Below are 21097 nucleotides of genomic sequence, written 5' to 3' on the forward strand. Positions count from 1 at the left end.
GAGTGCCCCGGGCAGACAGGGGAGTGGGCCTGGGCTCTCTGTGGCCCTGGTACCCGCGCTCGGGAACTCACAACTGGGAGCCTGCCGGGGCAAAGGACACTGGGGCTGCGGAGCTCACAGACCGGGGTCCAGACCAAACTCTGCCCTTTTCCCCCGAAACTGCCCAAGACCCCGGTCCCTGCCACAGAGCACTGAGCACAGCGCCACTCGGGCTGACACGGAACCACAGCAACAACAACACAGAAACAGCTTGGGGCGAATGTTCGACCGTCGCTCCGGGCTTTGTGATGCTGACAGTGGGGTTCCCGGATCCTCAAACCCATTCCCTTAGAAAGCAGCAAACAGCAGGTGGGCGGGTGTCCTCTTTACAGCGCCGGCGAAGGGCTCCGTGGGGCCAGAACCAAAGCTGGGGCCGGCCTCATGTCACAAGATCGGCAAACGATTTATATTGTTTAACTCGACCTATACCGGGAGGGTTTTACGGCCGTGTGCCTTTTTAACTACGCCCTGTCTTGCTTTTTTTTATTGCTGTTTCTGAACTAACAACACGCATTGTTTGCCCCTTTGCCCCTAGGAAAACGTTCAAATATTTTCTGGTTTGAGGCTCACGGGGAAATATCAGGACCTCGGACAGCTCCCGGCACAGCCCTAAGTTGCCGCTGAGATGGCAACAGAATCGGTGTCTTAGGCAGTGTGGTTTCCTTCCTACAGGCGGAGGGACTTGTCCCTGGGCCTCACGCACAGCCCTCCCTGGGTGACCAGTGTGCCCCTTTGCACGGGTGCGGGGGGGGGTGGCGGGGGGGGGGGCGGCTGCGGCCGCCTGCGGACCAGTGAGCTGCCGCTGGCAGTGCGTGTGCCGTTCACTCACCTGGGACTTCGGGGGTGGAGGGGGGGGCTGTCTCAAACGGCCCGGCCAGACCGTGGTTGTGCAAAGAACCGTGGTGGCTGTTTTCTGTCATGTGGACAGCCCTCCGGCCCCACCCCCGGCCACCCCGCCCCGTGGGTCAGCGTGGAGGGAGTGGTGATTTGACGCAAGACCATCAGCGTGGATATTACTTTGTGTGACCTTGGACAAGTGACCTAACCCCCTCTGGCTTTTAACTCCTCATCTGCCTAGGGGGAGGACTTCTCCTCCTAAGCTCCTGGATGGCTCCTAAGGTGCCCTTGGCACCAGCGTCCAGAGAGACCAGGGCCTTGGCCTGCCTGCGGGCCAGACTTGGACCTTGACCCTGAGCACTCGGAGACGGGGTTTGTGCCTGGCGCTGACCCTCCCTCAGCATGTGACCCTGAGCTGGCGGTTTTGCTTCCATGGGTCCCCACTTTCCTTGTTTATAAAGTGGAGACAGTGATTCTGGACCACCCCGACATGCAGGGCCGTTGGCCGAGGTAAGGGACACCCATCTGCCGTGCTGTCCTCTAGGTGACGGAGCAGGCAGGGGCCGCTGCCCTGGTGCCCGCCACCCTGAGGTTGGCCCTTCACTTAGGGCACGGAAACCAGCAAGGGAGGGCCACGCAGCTCCGGGCCGCGCCTCTGATCTTGGTTTCCGAGCTACACGGCCTGGGTTCCGGGGCAGCTTCAGCAGTGGTGGCGTCACCGCCCTGGCTCATGGCCCCCCCTTTCCACCCTACGCCGGCCTCCGGAACAGCTGGAGACCGGCAGCTGCCTCCCAGCTGGCAGGCTTCCCCAAGAGAGCCGGGGGCGGGCTCAGGATGGGCGTGCTCCCAGCCTCCCCCCTGCAGACATGGGGCTGGGCCTGACGCCTGTCCGTGCCGGCTGGAGCTGCGTGCTGCTGTCCCAGATTCCCAGGCCGTTTCCCCAAGCCTCTGACCCAAACCTCCAACCGCCCCCCTACAGTGGCTGGCTGGTAGACCCTGGGGACATGAGAGCCACGGAGGTGGGAGGGCCAGGGCCTGGTGGGAACAGCGAACACAGACGGAGGGCAGACCCCATCCGCCGAGGAACTTACCGGGGGGCCTTCGATGCCTGGTGGTCCAGCAGCCCCCGCGACTCCATCCGCTCCCTGCAGACGACGAGGCCGAGAGTGAGGCTGGTGCACACCCAGAGGCCCCGGGCCGTTCTCGTGCACGAGCTGCACGCAGCCCCCCATCCCGAGCCCTCCCCGGGGGGCTGGGCCTGGCTCCCAGACACAAGGACGCTGGGAAGACAGCAGCCACACTTCAGGAAGGGACGCAGCTGTGCCAGCCCGTCGTCCCCAAGACGACAGCAGACGGTCTCACTCCACAGGGGACATTTTCAATGCTCTCAGGGGACATTTCCAGAAGGAAGGCAAGAAACAAGCAATTGGATTCATCTTCAGGGAGAGAAGGAGGCATCCCTCGAGTCAGCTCAGGTGGAGGGGTGCACAGACGGACGGAAAACCAGGAGCGATGCAGTGCACAGGGAGGCGGTGGGGGGCAGGCCCCACACGCCTCTGCCTCAGGGCTCTCGCACATGCTATTCCGGCAGAGTTCACGCCCCGCCCCCTCTGCGTCTCACCTCGGGTCTCAGCTTCCCAGGGGGCCCTGTCTGCCCACCACACCCGAAACGGCAGGCCTCTGCCTCCTCACCACCTGTTTTCCTCCGCAGGCCTGGCCACCCTCTGACATCCTAGTGCCTATTGACTTATCTATTGGGGGAATTACAGCTGTGTCTTGTAGGTGGTGAACAGGAAATATTTCTTAAATAAACACACGGTTTAGGGGCGAAGCGGGCTGGGGGATAAAGGCGAAGGCTCTTCAGACTAATCCACACGTCACGTCTTCCCGGCTTGGGCCCAGTGGAGCGAGGTCTCCGAGCTTCCGTGCCTCGTCCGGGAAAGGGCGGAGAGGGGCGTCTCCCACGCCGCCAGGCCGTGAGGATGCAGGAGGCAGCGCTCACGCTGTCCTCAGCCCGGAAACGAGGGTGTCGTTAGGAGCGCCCCACCCAGAGCCACAGTTCCCCGGGCAGGGGTGGGGCGGGGGGCACACCCCGGCTCTCCCGTGACGAGCTGCTCAGTCCCAGGCAGCTGGTTTCGCTCCTCTGCCTCTCAGGCCCGTGTAAAGCGGAGACAAAGATGCCCCGCTCCCTCTGAGCCACGGACAGAACGCAGTCGGTGCCTGTGTCTCAGGGCCCGCACCAGGGCGCACGCCCGGGGCTCCCCACTGCAGGGTCCCGTCGCCGCCGTGCTGAGGACAGAGTGGTCTTGGGTGCGTGGCTGCTGGCCAGCGAGAGGCCAGGAAGGCTGCAGACCAGACCAGCCACGGGACAGCGAGCACGGTCTCACGGGGCGTCGTTGACACTGTCCCAGAGGTCCCGGTTCACGTGACTCACACATGTGCACTGAGTGCCGGCGTTGTGCCAGGTTCTGGAAGAGTTTTAGGGCCACACAGACGGCCACCCCATGGCCTGGGGCCACGGGGGACTGGGCACGGCTCTGGACGATGTGGCTGAGGCCCCGTGTCCAACAGTCCCGGGACAGGGCACAGCCTGACTTGGCCGCGTCTGCCCCCCTGGGGAAGGGCCCAGCCCGTGTTCACGACACGAGGGGTGCCGCTAGTGTTGACAGCCAACCGCCCGCGGTCCAGGCCGCCCTGCGCCCGGGCTGCTGCCGGGGTGGGGACTGCACACCTAGTCCAAGCCTCGCCGGGTGGGGAGCTGCGGCTGCCAACCTGGACCCTGCCACAGTAATCGGCCAAGAGCGTCCTGGACCCCGGGGCCGAGCTGAAGTGGGACTGAGCCCCACCGATGACGCAGAGGAAGAATGTTCATGCCCACCAGGAGGTGAGCTGCAGGGAGGCTGGTCTGCTCGGCGTCCGGATCCCAGGGCACCGGGGACGGGGCGACGAGTTAAATGATAGCAAACTGATGGACCCCCACGAGGCCGCCCGGGAAAGTACAGGCGGCGGCGCTGGGGCAGTTAGGGACTGAGGCGAGGCCCGGGCGGGGACAGTGAGCTGAGCGGCGAAGGTTTCGGGGAGGCGCCCAGGACACTCAGAAAGCTGTCCCACTCAGAAAGCTGGGCGACTCACCTGTCATGAGTTTGCTGTAAAGATGCCCTATCAGACTCATTTATTTTAAAAAAATACATTTAAAACAACTGGATTTAGCCCTAGGTGGTGTAGCTCAGTGGATTGAGCGTGGGCTGTGAACCAAAGTGTCGCAGGTTCGATTCCCAGTCAGGGTACATGCCTGGGTTGCAGGCCACGGCCCCCAGCAACCGCACATTGATGTTTCTCTCTCTCTCTCTTTCTCCCTCCCTTCCCTCTCTAAATAAATAAATAAAATCTTTTAAAAAATGTACTCATAAAAAAACAACTGGATTTATCCTAAGAATTACCACATAGGTAGAACGAGGGTCAACTGGAAGTTGTGGAAAACAAGACAAATCACGCTTAATCTCTCACATGTTTTAACTTCGGGCCCCGAACCCAACCTCTCGTTCACTGTCCACGGCGACAGGTGGGTCCCGATGGGAAGCGGGTCCCCTTTGAGTGGCCTTTCACCCACTTTCGGGAAGGTCTGGGGGACCAGGGCTCCTGGGGACCGCACGGGACTCCCTGGGGACCGGTCCTGGGCTGGGTCAGGAAACTGAGTCCCACCGCCTGTTACCATGGCTACGGTTGGTAACCACCACGGCAGACCTGGGGCAGAGGAGCAGTGAGACTAATCACGCACATGGAAAGCCTAGGCTGCAGGGAGACGGTTTGCTAAGAGGGGCACCCGCCGGTGTCAGAGCCGAGGGTGCTACGGAAGCAGGAGCCTGACGGGGTGGGCCGGCGCACTGTAAGTGCCAGTCGTTATCGTTACTATAACAACAGGTGCCTCGGAATCACCGGGGCGATCGGCTGAAAATAGTGATGATGAACGGCAGTAGCACGTAGTTACTGCAACTGTTGTTGATGGTAGCGAATCCAGGGAAGCCTGGGCTCATGTGATGTGGCACGGCTCCCAGAGCCCCTCGCCGCCGCGGGCCAGGTTCCCACGGGGGGTGGGCGGCCGGCTGCGTCTGCATCCCTTACTCAAGACCCAGCCCTAAGCCCTGGCCTGCGTAGCTCAGTGGATTGAGCTCAGGCTGCGAACCAAAGTGTCGCAGGTTCGATTCCCAGTCAGGGCACATGCCTGGGTTGCAGGGCACAACCCCCAGCAACCGCACATTGATGTTTCTCTCTCTCTCTCTTTCTCCCTCCCTTCCCTCTCTAAAAGTAAATAAATAAAATCTAAAAAAAAAAAAAAAGACCCAGCCCTGAAACTGTCTCAGGCCTCCCACCTCCCGGCTGGATAAAAACCAACCAACCAATCAAGCCTCCCCCTTGCCCACGGCCCCCAGTGCCAACAGCATTCGGATTCCACTGTCCCTCCATGCCCCCCAGGGCCCCTGCTCTTGCCCCCCGAGGGCCCCTGGGACTTGTAAGGTGTCAGCTTATTCCTTAACACAGGAGGTCCATCCAGCACAGCCCCATCTCCACTGAGAATGGGAGTGTGTTCAAACACAAGGTCAAAAGCAGAGAGGATGACAGAGGATGACTTACGGGTGGTCCAGGGTTCCCTGGGGGCCCCATGAAGCCTGGAACGCCGGGGTGACCCTAGGAGACACAGAGGCAGACCTTTAAAGGGGCTCGTGGACGGCTGGGTGCGCCTGCCGCAGGTCAGGCGGCGGCCCAGAGCCTGACCCTGCCTCCAGGGACACGGTGGATGGAGACCCGGGCGGGCGAGCAGGAGCCCCGTTTCTGTGCCCCGCTGGGGCTTCGGTGGGCCGGCAAAGGAGCCGACCGCAGTCACAGAAGCACGCCCATCCTGAAAGGGGACCTGCTTCCAATCGGCGTGAAGAAAGGCGTGCGGGGGAGGGCATGAGGACGCGGGGGAGGGCGTGAGGACACGGGCAAGGAGAGTGGCCCTGACAGATGAAACCGCTGCGCCAGGCGACAGGCTCAGGGCAAGGAGTGCCCGTCACGCAGGCTCGCCAGCAGACAGAGACACACGCAGGAGACACAACGTGAGCCCACGGGGGACTGGCTAGGCTGACAGAAGTATGATCCCCACACCGTGACAATGACACGGTTATTTTAAGAGAGAGGTTCATGTCCCCACGTGGGGAGGGCTCCGGGTGTATCACAGAGAGCGCTAGACAAGTCCCAGTGTAAAGAGCACTGAAAGGGCATTTAACCTCATACAGCAGTTCCCACGAGCCAGCGAACCACCCTGCAATAGAGGACTCCCCTCGCCTCCACCCCCGCCCCGGCCACCGGAGACACCAGCTGGGACGCTCGCGATGGGTCCACCGCCTCCGGCCACCCGTCCTCACGAGACCAACCCAACCACATGCTGGTTTCCAGGGTCATGGTCCGGGGGGGGGGGGGGGTTTCAGCTGAGCCCGCCCGTCACTCGGACCTCGAACCCAGCTGGGCCTCTCTGCCTCGCCCCCTCACGGGGTGAACGCCCTGCAGGGTCAGATCCTCGAACCCCCACCCTGTGTCTCCGAGCCCGTGTGGCACCCGGCACGGAGCTGGTGCACCATGAGCACAGGCTGAGGGGTGCAGCGAACAGCGAGACATGTAGGGAGAGGGCAGGTGGGAGAGAGGAAAGGAAACACCGGCACAAGGAGTCAGCAGCCAAGCAGAGCACAGGGTGGTCAGCGCAAGCGGCAGAGAGGCCGTCCAGGGAGCTGACACAGCTGGGACGGCAGCAGCAGCAGCAGCTGGTGGCTCTGCATACAGGTGAGGGGACTTGCAACGTTCAGACCCGCGGGAAGAGCAGCACGCCATCGCTGGCGCCCCCCTGTGGCGCCTTTGGAGAAGCGGTCCAGCTGGGCTGGGTGCGCGGAGCCCAGCAGGGGCATCTGCCAGGCACTACAACAGCCCCGTGCGTCACGGGATGGGGATGTGAGAAACACCTGGGGCGTCGCAGGAAAGAAAGGGACGCCTTGTGATAAGTGGCCGCCATTCCCGTGGACAAGGAGCCCTGAAAGCAAGAGTCCAAAAGAATTGTTGTTAAAAAGGCAGGCTCCCCAGATCACTGGGGAGGAGGAAGGTGACAGTCAGCCAGAGGATTCAGGTGGGAGCCAGGAAAATGAGGTTTACAAAAAGCCCTCCCTGCGCACACACAGGAGACAAGGGACAACGTCAGAAACGGCGGAAAGGTGCCGAGGACAGACAGCAGCTCTCCTCCAGGCGCGTGACCCACTACGAAGCCCTTACCTGCTCGCCCTTCTGCCCAGCCTCTCCGGTGGCTCCACGCTCCCCTCTGCTCCCCTGGGGAGGACAAGGGAAGCCAGTCAGGGGGCGCTCTGCTGGGGGGGCGGGCGCCCATTCACCTGCCCGTGCACTGCTGCACCCCCTCCCCCGCTCTCCACCGATCTCGTATCGAGTTCACCCCATGGCCTGGCCGGGGTGTCAGCAGACAGAGACCCTGTCTGGTTGAAGGCCTGCTGGTGGGATGGTGTGGCTGGGCTGCAGGCTTCCGGTGGGGGCGGTGGAAACGGGGCTGGTGGGGGGGGCAGGCAGAGCCCACTTCACGGACAGCCATGTGTGTCAACCCTTGAACACGACTCGAGGGCCCCGGAGACCGTCGGAAGGCCGTGCGGTGGCCCTGGACATCAGAAGGGCCCCACTGGCCACAGTGCGGGGCGGCTGGAGGGCCAGCTAGGAGGAAAGTGGGACACTGTGGGTGTGGCAAGGGACGGGGCAGGTCAGTGCGGTGTCCGTGGGCATCACCATGCCAGGGGGGCACGGTGAGGAGGGGTGAGGAGCCGTGGGGGTGGTGGACGGGCAGCACCAGGCCGTGGGCCCAGGAGGGAGACGGTCTCTGGACATGTGCCCCTTGCCCCCTCCCTCAGTGCCCGTGGGACCTCGAGCTGGTCATCTGAACTCTAAGCTGTCGTTTTTACCTACAACATAGAGAGAAGATGAGGACAGTCTAGCCCATGGGGTGTTAGGGGAACGAGATCAGATAGAACATGGGCAACACTCCGTGTGCAGCTCAGCGCCCTCGGAGCTCAGCAAATGCTGGGTCAAAAGGTCATTTTACGTCATTCTGCATGTGAGCCATGGCGCTGTCATTTAGTAATTACGTGTCATGGGCAAGGCACTTCACCTGTCTCCTTCTGAAGTGAGGATAGTAGTAACAGCATCTTTGTCAGGAAGTTGTGAAGATCGAATGACCTAAGGTCTACACTGTGCTTAAGCTAGCGATGAATTCATTGTTAGCCCTCGATAAACATTAGCTATCAATTCTTCTCCTCATTACCACCACCATTACCACCATCATCATCACCACCATCATCACCATCTCCATCACCACCACCATCATCACCACCACTATCATCAGCAACATCATTATAATCACCATCATCATCACCATTGTCACCATCATCATCACCACCATCATCACCACCATCATCACCAGCACCATCATCATCACCACCACCACCACCATCATCACCATCACCATCACCACCAGCACCATCACCATCACCACCACCACCACCATCATCATCATCATTATTGTGGGTATAAGAACATCCATAACATGCAACCTGCCAGGAACATTTTTTGCAGACTAACTCTAAAAGTAACATTCAAAAGTTCCAATCTCTCTTAACTCTCACCTGTTTTGGCTCTGCACTCAACTGTGCTAAAAATGTGTTTCAGTAAAATGCTATTTAAGAAAAACAACACTTCAGTTCCTCTGAAAGGATGCATTATGCAGGGGATTAAGTCTTTGGCGGAGAGTCAGGCCTGGCTCTGGCCCCAGGCCTGTCAGCTCGCATCTTTGCCTCCTTGAGGAGACCACGGCTCCCTCCTCTCTCTTAGCCTGTTCATCCGGCCGGTAAAGGCGGGAGGGAGGGAGGGCCACCTACGAGGGCCCTGCCCGGGCCCGAGCCCCTGGTTCTCTCCCTGGAGCATCAGGCCGAGCTTCCTTCCGTCCACGCTGCCCCACGTCGGCCGGCAGCTCATCAGCGATGAGCCACCCGAGGACACCACCCCGCAGGCTTCCCTGGCATGCTGGGAGAGGTCGGTGAGCTGGTGCCCACCAAGTGCCACCGCCATCGTGCAGAGCAGGAAAGCAGGCTCCGAGGGGAGAGTGTTTGTCCTGACATGTTTGCATGCCATCACTTTTCAGCGGTTTTCACATCTATGAGGCCAGCACGCCGCCCTCAGGCTGCACCGCGGTCCCCACAAAAAGAACTGATGTTGAATGCCACGCTGGTTCTCTGACATTTGGGACAATCGCCTTCAAAAGTAAATGGTTTCCCTTCAAATCCCAGCCTTCATTCAGTCCGGGCATGGGGGGGTTCCACTCCTCATCGCTCAACAATGGAAACACCAGCAGCTCAAGGGCCTCTCACCCTTCTCCCCTGCAGCAGGCATCGGAGCCAGCTCAGCCGCCCCCAGCCCCCTCGCTGTCCGCCGGAAGAGAGGGCCGGCGCTCACCGAGCCCCCGCTCTGCCGGCACTCTCCGAATGAGACCCCATGTCACGCCCCGCGCTGTGGACAGCCTGGGCTGATGCAGAAAAACATGTAATGTGTCTACGTTATTGCATTGAGCCAGGAAGACTGCTCCACCGGGTAGGGTCACTGACAGAGTGTGCAGATAGGACACCTGAGGCCGCCTGTCACCATTCCCGTCACCTCAAACAGCAGCAGCTACGAGGACCGCTCAGGGCTCTGAGTATCCCACATGCCTCTGGGCCCGGACCAGTCCTCATGTTCGGTGACTGTTCCTTCCGTCCTCTTTGAGAGGTAGAGCAGGTGAGAGATGGGAGGTTCGGAGAAGCCCAATAAACTTCCCGAATCCTGTCACTGATAAGCAGATTTCACTCAGCTAGTGAGGGCAGAGCCAGGCTGGAGAACTGATTGGCCTCCAAGGACCAGGCGGTCCCCTCCGCCCTGGGTGGCCCCCAGCCCCAACCTGACCAATCTGAGAGTCGCCGGCCAGTAGGTCTCTGCTCTCCAGCACAGTGTCGGGCCCTGGCAGCCAGGGCCCGTGCCTGACCCGTCTCTGTCTGCACCTCCTGGCTTGGAAGGGGGCCGTTAAGGGGACACTTGGTGAGAATCTTTCAGGACTGAGGCAGCTATGGGTGAAGAGAGACATCCGGTCTTGGAGAGGGCACGCAGGTCACAGCTCCGGGTCACCTCCAGGCATGATGGGATTCCAGGGCCCCTCTGGCAGCTCTGAGAGCAGCACAGGACGGGTTAGCTCTGCCTCCCAGAACCATCCAGAACGTGCACAGAGCCAGGGACTTCTGCTCATACAGTGCCTCTGATCCTCACCATCCCCTCCCCCCGCTGGTGGGTGTGTGGGTGAGCAGGGAACCACATGCTTTCCGTGGGGGATAAAATAACCAGCATTTCCTTCCCCGGGAGAGGTTTGCACATCTGACTCCGAGGAAATCCATGTTCCCAGGGCCGCTGCTCTGATGACCACCTTGCTCCTCCCTCCTCCCCCACCTGAACCACAGTCCTGACAGCTGTCCCTGTCTCTGGACCTCGGCCCGCACTCCGGAGGCCTGGAGGCCTCTGTGACCGACCGCGGCATCAACCTCCCCAGACCCCACCAGCAGCGAGAGCTGCTGCGAATCCTTGAGGCAGGTCCTGGGGAGGCTGGCCCACCGCCGCATGCGGAGTCACCACTGCAGGCAAGCACGCGCAGCCAGCTGTGACCAGGGCACACCCAGGGCCTCCGGCTGCGGAAGAGCATGAGCAACGGTCCCAAGTGCTTCGCCACCAGCAGTGTCTCGGTTCACAGATCCGTGTTCAGGTCCGCACATCTCGCAGAGCTTTGCCTGACACGTGAAGCTCAACAGAGGACAGAACCCACCCCCCGCCCCGTGCTCCCATCTGCCGCCTGGAGGGGCGCGTGGGGTGGGCGAAGAGGGCAGAGGCTGGCTCAGGCCGGAAGTTGCGGAGCAAGGCAGGCCTGTGAGTCCTCAGACTGGCCACTCCACCTCTCCGGGACTCGTCTTCCCGACCAAGGGTGGTGCTGCCCCGGGCCAGCACCGCAGGTGGGATTAGACAGGAGGAGGGGCCCTGGGAGCTGTCCTTGGTGCTGACGCCCAGGCCCCAGGGCGGGTGTGACCGGGTCACACTGGGGATCCCAAGACGCACTGGCAGGGGCTCCCCTGGGCTCCGCCTCCTACAGGTTTGGTGACACGGGCATTGTCACCCTGCTGAGCCTCAGTTTCCCCCTCTGTGAAGTGGGTCAGTGTCTCTACCTCCTGGGACCTTGTTGAACATGGTGGCCGACCACGTTACAATGCAGTCAGCCAGGTCTGTGGCTATAACTGCCCCGGGGCTCCCCGTGTGGGGTGGACCTCAAGCCCCAAGGACACCTCAAGGTCGCCATGAAGTCTCAAGTAGAGAAGTTAGGGCCCTGCCATTCTGAGGCTGCACGGATTCACTTTTGCTCTGTTGCTGGATGGCAGCTTCCTTTGCTTTCTCCATGTGTGTGAAGGAACAAACCCTCTCTCGAACCGAATTATGGAAGAACAAAGGCACCGCCATTGTCCCCAGACAACGGCACTTCGAGCCGTCTTGGGCTGGTGGAGAAAGGGACTCCCGCTCACCGGGAAAACCCCTGAGCCAGGTAACTCATCAGCATTTGTTTCTCTGAGTCACGGCCATTCCTCGGCAGAGGCCACACCCAGCGGCCAGCGAACTGACAGTAAAGGTCACACAGGGATTGGCCGGAGTGACCGGGGGCAGAACTCCCCCCCCGAGAGAAGCTATGCCCCAGTGGGGACCCCAGAAAGGCAGGGCAACCCCCAGGAGAGAGAGCAGACGCTGCTGCACTTTGCTGGCGTCTCTCCACCAACTCGGCCCCAGGCCAAAGCTCCCGTGCCGTCCCGTCCCCACTGAGGCAGGCACTGTGGCTCCTGGAGCGGCAGTCTTGGGCACGCTGAAACCCGAGGGGGCTCCCCCACGCCCACGGGTGACGGCCGCCAGGCATCTCCACCTGCTAGCCAGGGCCTGGGAGACCTGGATGCGTTCCATAACAATGCCCCGCCACTCCGGTGTTTTTGCTTGCTGCCTGCCTGCCTTTCAACAGTGCACGTGACAGCCCCCACCCCGGTCCCCGGGGCTGAGCCTGGGGTGACGAGAGCAGGGCACTGGCCTTGGGCGGAGAGGCTAAGGGGCTGGGGACACCTCAGCACCCCAGATACAGGATATGCCAAGGTTGTGTTTTTAAATGTCAGACTTAATGCAAAATAACTCAAAACGAAGAAAATATCAACATATGACTCAACAGGCCCCCATGGGGCTGCAGTTAGGGGGGCAGGGGGTGTGAGAGGCAAGTCGCCCAAGCGTAGGGTTGGGCTCCACCTTTAAGTTCTCATCTTCCGTTTCTGGTGAACCTATTGCATTAATTTGAACTTTTAAAACTATGGCACCGAGTCTAATCACTCTTGGCTCCTGAGGTGCTGGCTTCCTCCCACACTTCCGCCCAGGTCTTCACCCCACACCTGGCCGTGCATGCAGCTGTGACCCCCAGGCTCAGGGGGCAGCACCCGGGGGCTGGCTGAGGTCTGCAATGTTGCCAGTGGGGTCACCGCTCTTATGGCCCCTCGTGTACCCCGAGGAAGCGGAGGGCGCAGAGGTGAGGCCTGTCCCGGGTCAGGGAGGGGACCCCAGCCCCGCAGGGCTGACTCCTGAGCTCCTTCTCCAAATGCAAACCTGTGTTGCATCTCCCGCCACACGAGGCCGAGGCCCACCGCGTCCCAGGCAGGCAGGCTGCAGGAGGAGCCACGGGGGCACTCTGGGATGTGGGGGTGGCTGCGTGCGGGGCTCCCAGCAGCAGAGGCCACAGGGACCAGGGGGCGCTCCGGGGAGCCCCAGTGCTGGGGGAGGGGTGGGAGGGAGGGAGTTTGGCCTCCACTCCTCCCTGCCCCCACGCCAGCACTCACAGAGCTAACAGGAGCGCCAATGGCCCGGACGCTCACTCTGGCGGCCGCAGCTTCCCACACTGTCCCTGTGAAACCACAGAGCATCCTGTGGCTCTGGACGGGCGCCTGGTCATTCACGGGGCAGTTAGTGACACTCCCCACGTGGCGTGGCTCCTTCCTAGCAGCAACCACCACTTCCTCTTGGCCATTCCTTCGTCCAGCTCTCACCTGGCTCTAAGGGGCTTTCTCTCTCATCAGTGAGAGCGAGCATTGAGTGAGGCCCAGAGAGGGCAAGGGTTGTGCCTAAAGCCACACAGCTCCGGAGGCTCCTGACTTAACCGGTGAGTGCGTACCACACATTCCGGTGCCGTAGCTCATCACACACTTGCACCCTCCGGGGTGCCTGTCCGTGAGCAACCCGACACAGGCCGCAATAGCCCCGCTGCCGAAGGTCACCGAGACTGCCGGTGCCAAGGTGAGACCTTGAACGTGGGCTCTGATCTGAACGCCGTCATTCCTCTACACTGGACACCCGTCCTCCTCACACTTAGATCAACCAGCGGGATGAGCAGAGCAGACGCGCGGCCCTCAAGAAGGCCCACTGACCTGTGCCCCCGCGGTTCCTGGGGGCCCTGGGGGGCCTTGGGGCCCAGCATCTCCCTGTGGCGGGGGAAAGAGAGAGAGAAAACGAGGATGAGTGCCTGGAGCCCGTTCTCGGAGTCACCAGCAGGTGTCGCCCTGACACGCCTGCTCGCCAACCTCCCACTGGGATCCCCCCACCCCTCCCCGCCCCACCTCACCCCACCCCACCCCACCCCAGGGTGCCTGAGCAGAGGGTGTCGGCAATGCACCACCCACAGGCACAGTTAGCAGGACAGCCAGTCACCAGACGGCCCGAGGACCCCTGCCTCCTCCCGGAGGACGATGAAAACTCCGTCTCCCTCTCCTCCTCACCTTTTTCCCTTCCGTGCCGTCTCTCCCTGGCCGTCCCGGGAGACCTTTGTCCCCTTTAAAGCCCGGCAGACCCGGGAGGCCCGGGGGGCCCGGGGGGCAGTCACGGCACACGTCCTGCGGGGGAGGCGACAATGCACACGGTTACTGGTGAAGCGGAGGCGGCCGCAGCCCCGCCCCCTGCAGACCGAGGCGGCCAGCCAGTGACCCTCCCCCCACCCCCGCTGTGGCCTGACCGCACTCCTCTCTGCCTTAACCTCAACTTGGACGGCAGCACCGATACGCGTGAGTTGCTGCCTCGTGTTTCCCTACTTCCGGCCAGCCAGACCGCTGGGAGGCCAGCCCAGGACAATGACCTCAGAGTGACCCTTAGACAGACATCTGTGAGCACCAGAAAACCTGGGGGCACAGATTTAACGCGAATCTGTAGCATTCGGAGTCGCAGGCTCTGCCCCCGAGGTTTCGGACAAAACAGCGTCGGAAGCTGAGGCCTCACCCGCGGGTGTGCTGGCGTGGTTTCCAGAGAAGCGGAGGAAGGGGGGCAAGGCCCCCGGGACCCTCTGGCCGGGCCCTCGGCCCACCCGGACCATGCCCGGCAACGTTCCCTGTCCAGGCGGGCGCTGAGTGACGGTGCCCGGGCATCGCTGGGGCAGTGGAGTGCTGCCCCTCGAGTGAATGTCAGGCCCGGAACATGTTTTCCAGCTCATCTGCGTTGTCGCCGGACCCTCAGGCTTGGGGCACAGCACGTGCCCAGCAATGCCCGCTGGCTGGCTGGCCGGCCCCTCTGCAGCCTGCGGCCCATCTCAGAGTTGCCCTCTCTCCACCCTGCCCGCCCCACCTCCCCTCCCCTCCCCCCCCTCCTGGGACAGGGGTGAAGGGAGAAAACACAACGAGGGCACCAGGAAGAGTGTCGGACAGCTCCCAGTCCAGGCAGCCAGGTGACCGGCTCACGAATTAATTTGCTCGGTGACCCCTCCACGCCTCGTGCAAAGCGGCCACTCGGAGAGCCGGGGCCCTTCTGCTGGGGGACCCCGGGGAGGACGGGTCTTGAGGAGTTCATGGTCACACGGTGTCGGCTGACACAAAGCCGGTGCGTGTACTCCTGCACACTCTGAAGGGGTGCGGGGCTGCCTTCGATCGTGCCCGGGGAGGCGGTGCTCCCGGTGGCTGGGCCTGTATGCAGGTCTCTGACTCAGGGTGGGCGGGCTCTCCCCCACAGGAGCTGCGCTGAAGGGCCCGCCTTCTCTCCGTCTGCGTCACCTGTGCTCGGTCTTTGAAGATTCCTTGGAAGTCTCCCACTCCGAGTAGCCCTCCTCGTGGCTTCGGACCGCGGGCCCTTGTCTCGCTGTGGAAGCCGTCTGCGTGTAGCTCCCCCGCCTCGCCCCCGCGCCGACATCAAGCCCAAAGGAGCGACAGCCTCTCCGAAGACAGGGGCGGGGGAGCTGCTTGATCTCTGTGTGCCCGGCGCACAGCCAGCCCACGGCCTTCCATGGAACATCAGCTCCGTACTCGGACCCGCCGCCTGACCTTTGCTGTGCCATGTCCCTTTAGCGGCTGGTTTGGGAACTTGGGGGAGGGGCAGGTGCCCACTGTTGGGGCGTGTGAAGCAGCGCTGAGGGGCGCAAGCTGGAGGGCGCCGTTTGCAGCTGGTGAGTTCTGGTGGGGAGAGTGGTGGGGCCGGGAGGAAGCTGCCTATTCCTAGACCTCGCCCAGAGTGCTTCGAAGGGAGACACGTCCCTGAAACACTACAGTGGACATGGGGGGGAGCGGGGGACTGGAGCCAGCCTGGCGGAAGCAGGAACCCCGGCCCCTGGGATGGTGCTGGACTCGGAGGGCGCAGTGGTTTCATGGTGAAACACGGCGCAGGCTCGTGAGAGCCAGCACAAACACGGGACCGAATCGACGGATAACGATTCCTCGTCGTGTCCTTGACTGCGGAAAGGGCGCTCCCTCTCATCAATAAAATCAGGATGGACTGTGCTTCCTGCTACTTAATGTTTGATAAAATGTGTGCGTGTCCATCAAGGCGTCCCCACGTGTGCGTGCAGAGAGGCGACACGTCCCAGACCGGAGACGGCGTGTCCCTCCTGGTCCCCCCGAGCCCCGCTCTCGGGCATGAACTAGCTGTTTGCCGGCACCGCCCAAGGGTTGTTGCAGCACAGGGCGGAAGGAAGGGGCTATCACCCCAAATCCAGGGCCCGGCTTCCCCCGAGGTTCCGACGAAGGCTTCCAGCGGAGGCCGAGGGGCGTCCCCCACACTCGCCGTGGCAAGACTGTCCTCTCTGAGACGGGACATCTAGGCCCGTCCCCGTCTCGCTCCAGCCACCCCCAGCTCTCTCCGGTTTGGGGCCTGGGGCACGGGGGCATCCAGCATCCGCCAGCCTGTGTCAGCGGCCCCACTCCCCGAGTCTCGGGCAGCCACGGAGAGAGCGTACAGGTGCCGAGTCTCCACCCAAACCTGGGCTCGCTCCCCCCCGCCTCAGCCCCAGAGCCCAGCAGCTGCCCCCACCTGAACTGCCCCTGGGAGGTGGCCATCCTGGTTAAAGGTCAGTCTCTGGGCTCAGTGAGGAAGGGGGTCGACGCCCAGGGAGCCACTGACCCTCACGGGTTCCTAACGTGCCAACAAGCTCACCAGCCGCGCCAGCCTCACGGACTCACGGGCAGGCGAGTCAGGGACACGGGAGGCGGCGAGCGCAGCCCCACCCTCGAGCCCCTGCTGTGAGGACGGGGACGCCCTCTGCCTGCCCCGTCCCTACGGTAGCCAGCGGCCAGCCACGCGGGGCTGTGGCGTACTTGGACTGTGGCTAGTCCGACCTCTGGCCTGAAGTTTTATTGCGGTTTTATCTAAATTAAACTGACACCAGGCCAGCCACGGCCAGGGTGGACGGCGGGCTGAGCCCGTCACCAGGCACAGTGAGTCCTCAGCACGTGCTGCCACCGTTACAGCTGTAACAGCTGTTCAGACTGTTACAGCTGTAACAGCCACCCGACCGAGACCGCCCACCCCCCCACCACTGCCACAGCGCACGCACGTCCCTTCGTGCTCCTACCTTCACCAGGAGATTGAGGTCCTCCGGGGACAGCGCCGATGGGGGGCCCTGTCGAGGGAAACGTGAGTGAATATGGACACGCGTGCACACGCCCCACGCCACCTCAGATGGTGGGGCCTGCAGGCTGTGCCTCGTAACACACCTGTGCTCACGCCTGTGCCATGCACACAGCCCAGGCTACGCCCCAAACCTGGGATCCACAGGCAGAAGGCTGTCCCGAGGCAGGGATGGCAAAGGCCAGTCCCCGCCGAGTCTGTCTGGCATGGCCTTTCTGGTCCCCAGGGTCCTCCTGCTGGCTTCCCTTCTCCGATGGTCCCTCCTAACCCCGGCCCGCTAGCACCATGCATGTGGGTCATGCAGGTACTGGGGAAGGCGAGGGGTAGACTCGCCTCACGGTTCCCCAGGTGAGGAGAAGCAGCTGCTATCAGTCATTCACAAGCTAGTATGAATTGAAAGCAATCTCTTCAGCTCTCCCTGGTGACATGCCACATCTCCCCGAGGGGCCGGCCACACGTGGAGGATGGACAGGGAACAAACGGGGATGTGTGAGGGGTGCACCCTGCCTGGCCCTCTGTGCCCGTCCGCCAGGTGCCGGAACCCCGCCCGGACACGCCAGGGGGCTCCAGGGCCGGGGGCCGGCGGCTATGGGGGGAAGAGCACTGTCCCTGTCCCCACCCCAGACCTGCCTGTGGGGGGGGCTGAGGCTGGACCCCAGGTAGACCCACAGCTTTGACTGACTTGTCACCTGCCGAGTCCTGCAGGTGTCTCCTGAGGGCACCCCGGCACCCCGGCCCAGCTGAGGCTCTGCCTCCCGGGAACCCACCCGAGGGGGGCATCCTGGTGCAGGAATTCCGAACAGCACCCCAGGCCCCTCTCTCCACCCCCACCCCGCCCCCCGGGATGAGCACAGCTCTGTGGACATGAACTCAGCAGCCCTGCCCAGCCAAGTCCTGCCCGTTCAAAGACAGGTCTGGCCCTGCCAGCTCCCGAGGGGCTGCCTTGAAGCCCCCTCGCCCCCGGTAAGCATCATGTTCACCTGCTCCGGGCCACGTGGGGCGTCTGTGCCAGTGCTGTGACCCCCGGGGGGCCTTGGGCCATGCGTGGGCTCGGCCTGTGGGGAGCTGGAGACCGAGTCACTCAGCTCGGCCATGCCGACGCCCCACACTCCTCGGCCACCCCCGAGGAGACCCTGGGCCCCGGGGCGGGGCTGAGCTTCCTGGGGGGCCGCACCCCCCATGTTCCCTGTCATCGCACAGGCCCCTTGAGGACACACAGCTGGTGGGAGAATGCAGTCCCCAGGGTCCCGGGGAGAGGACACCCGGGGGCCCACTCCTGGTCCCTCCCACACTCGGCCCCGCCCCCACCGCTGCATTGGTTTTCCTCCGTCTCTGTTCGCTGGCACGAACCATGAGTGTTACAGCCTTTCTGAGCTCGGGGGTCCTTCCAGCAACTCGCTGGCCTGAGGCTGGTCTGGGGACCCCTGAAAGGGGACTCAACTGACTGGGGAGATCAGAGACCCCTGAGAGTGTGTTTGGTGAGTTGAAAGGTAGTGAGAACGACTCGTTCCCCGCCCCCTCTCTCTCTCCTGTGCTCTCTCTCTCGTACTCTCTCTCTCTCTCACCGAGTGGCACAGTCCTGGCTGTCCACGCCGTCAGCTGGACTCTGAGGCTCCACCCCCTTTGCACAGAGGACAGAGGGGTCCGGCTGGGTCTAGGGCTGGCGGGGGTCAGCCGAGCCCCTCTGGCCCAAACCTGACGCTCCCTCCCGCTTCCCCTGGGCCTGGCATGTGGGTGGCGGGGCGCACCCCATGGAGGAGGAGCGGGGAGGGAGTTGTATCCCTCGCGCCCAGCAGACCTTTCTCTCAGCCCGCTGGGGGTGCTCCGTGAAAGGTTCTGGGCCCTTCTGGACAGACCCGCGCCTCCCAGGGCCTTGCTGTGCCCAGCAGCCTGGACTGGGGAGGGGCAGCTGCTCCAGACGCCCGGGCCACTGGGCCCCAGGTGCCCGTCTGAGATGCAGCAGCCAGGCTTGGGAAGGGGGCCCGGGGCCTCCGGAGCCATGTGCTGGGGGGGCGGGGGGGGACTTCTGCCCAGGGGGTGCGCACTGGCTCCCGAAACCAGAGTTTCCAGGCTCAGTCCCGAGGCCTGGGACTCCCCAGTCATGGCCGCCCCATCCCGTCCTTCTTAGATAACGCCCTCCCGTGGGCTCGCCTGCCCCGTCCCTGCACGGCCGCCCTCCGGTCCCCACGCCTGCTGGCTCGCAACACTGCCCCTTCTCCACAGCACCTGCCTGAGGCCGGTTGGGGCCCCTCTGGCCCTGGCCCCCAGGTCTGGGGGGGCAGAGAGTGATAGTGCTCCACCTCGGGGAAGCCACGGGAACCCCGGGCCTTTCGCAAGTGTGGCCACCCGCACCTCCAAGGACCACACTCAGGACTGACCGCTCTTGCTCAGGCTGCCGCAGCCTCTCCCGCCCCCACGAAGGGTGGGGGGCACCTGGGTGGCGTGCAGATGACTTCGAAGTTCAGGCAGTGGGCCCGTGAGGAAGCCGCGCACCTACCACACCCGTCTGCTTACCCCCCAGACCCACGTCCTAGCCCCGTCTGGCCTGCCCTGCGCCGGAGGCTGCACCCCGGGACCCTCTCACAGGCCCACCCACCCACTGGCCTCCCTCTGAGGGGCCCCATCAGGAAGCTGGATGGGGACACGCTGCTCCCTTCCTGCCCGGGCCACGCCCCCCTGTCTGGCCTTGGCTTTGAACCCACGACCATAGCTCCTCTCAGCCCCTCCCCCACCACCGTCCCTCCTGCGTGGCTCTGAAAATGGGAGCAACGGGGGCACCAGGTCCCCGCGGGGCTGTATCTCTGGGCATCACGGCTTTATAAAAAGTCCCTTCTCCAAAGTCTCCCGAACCGTCATCAGAGTTGTCTTTCATCTTGCTGGAGCCCCGACCGACCGACCGACCGACCGCCAACATTCATGCAGAACAGAGGGAGGACGTACTGGTTTTCCGGGGGGCCCCCTCTCTCCTGGGCTTCCCGGGACGCCCTGAGAGAGGAAGAAAGAAAACATTAGCCCACGCGCTCTGCTCAGCCCGCACCCTCCCCCACCGCTGCACCTGCCGAGGGAACTCTGTAGGAGAGAACCCCCAGCCGTGGAGTCTGGCCCCAGCACACACCCCTGGTTCCCCCCCGCAGCCGGCCACGGGAGGCTCCCCGGGCGACATTCGAGCGCGGGAAATGTTGAGGACGGAGAGCTACCCTTCCTCTAACTCCCGCCCAAGACAAAGCTGAAGCAAAGCTGAAAACAGTGCACGCACAGTGTGCACACGCGTGTGCTCACAAGCATGCACACACACGCCCATCCTAAACCTCTGCCTCCCTTTCCCAGATGCGGGCGGCAGGCCCAGCTTCAAGGAGGAGGAGGCAGGCCCTTCTGTGGGGCCGGCTGAAGGAGGGCACAGGCGGTGGAGGGGCAATGAGAGAGCCCGAAAGTGTGGGGGGCAGGGACTGGAAGGGCGTCTCTCCTGCAGGGGGGCCCAAGGGGAGGAGCCAGTGGGGGGGTTGCTGCCCCTGCACAGGGAGCGCTGAGACGACAGAGAAAATAGGAGGGGCCGTGTGGGACCCCAGGAGGTTCTGAAAGCGCAACATGGCAGCGAAAGACATCAGACTGAATGACACAGAGTCACGGGCCACGATGCACAGAAGGACAATGACTTAGAACGTCAAGGTGAAGGGCGGGGCCCAGTGCTGGAGACTAGCTCCTTCGGGCCTCCCTGGAGACCTGGGGGAGGGGGGAGCTCCTGGGGGGGGTCTGTAGTCACCTGGCCAAGCCCCTACCACCTCCCTCTACTTACGTCCTGGCCCGCTGGTCCCTGGGGGCCGGGGAATCCAGGTGAGCCTCGAGGTCCCTGTGGAGAAAGGGGAGGAGACGCCCACTGCGGTGGAGGCTGAAGGCGGCCCCTCCCTTGGCCCCAGCGGCCTCTCCCTGGGCCGGCGGCCCGCAGTCACGAGGAGTCCGACCCGGCCTGCTCAGAGTGGGCTCCTGTCCCTACACTCCCGGGTGGACGTGGAAATGCACTCAGAGACCACGCCGGGAGCCTTGAGGGGAAGGGTCAGTGACACGGGGACCCAGGCCTGGGCTCCAGCCCCGGCTGGCCCTCCGTGACCTGGACGGAGAACAGGTCCCGGGGGAAGTTAACCTGGTGACAACCCAGCACAGTGCCGGCACTTGGGTGACAGCTGTG

General features: G+C 63.2%; 1 protein-coding gene across 1 annotated transcript in view; it reads right to left on the bottom strand.

The window, feature by feature from the left end:
* The window catches only part of LOC114514440 (collagen alpha-1(XXII) chain-like), a 147848-nt gene that overhangs the window by 23401 nt on the left and 103350 nt on the right, over positions 1-21097 (bottom strand). The window contains exons 40-47 of the mRNA XM_036031682.1: positions 20708-20761; positions 19855-19899; positions 16859-16906; positions 13812-13925; positions 13464-13517; positions 7174-7227; positions 5509-5562; positions 1968-2021 (exon numbers count right to left, since the gene is read on the bottom strand). Of these exons, the coding sequence (XP_035887575.1) occupies positions 1968-2021; positions 5509-5562; positions 7174-7227; positions 13464-13517; positions 13812-13925; positions 16859-16906; positions 19855-19899; positions 20708-20761 (477 nt within the window). The remainder of the gene's footprint in view (positions 1-1967; positions 2022-5508; positions 5563-7173; positions 7228-13463; positions 13518-13811; positions 13926-16858; positions 16907-19854; positions 19900-20707; positions 20762-21097) is intronic.

The sequence above is a fragment of the Phyllostomus discolor genome, chromosome 7 (genome assembly GCF_004126475.2).
Source record: "Phyllostomus discolor isolate MPI-MPIP mPhyDis1 chromosome 7, mPhyDis1.pri.v3, whole genome shotgun sequence".
Lineage (NCBI taxonomy): Eukaryota > Metazoa > Chordata > Mammalia > Chiroptera > Phyllostomidae > Phyllostomus > Phyllostomus discolor.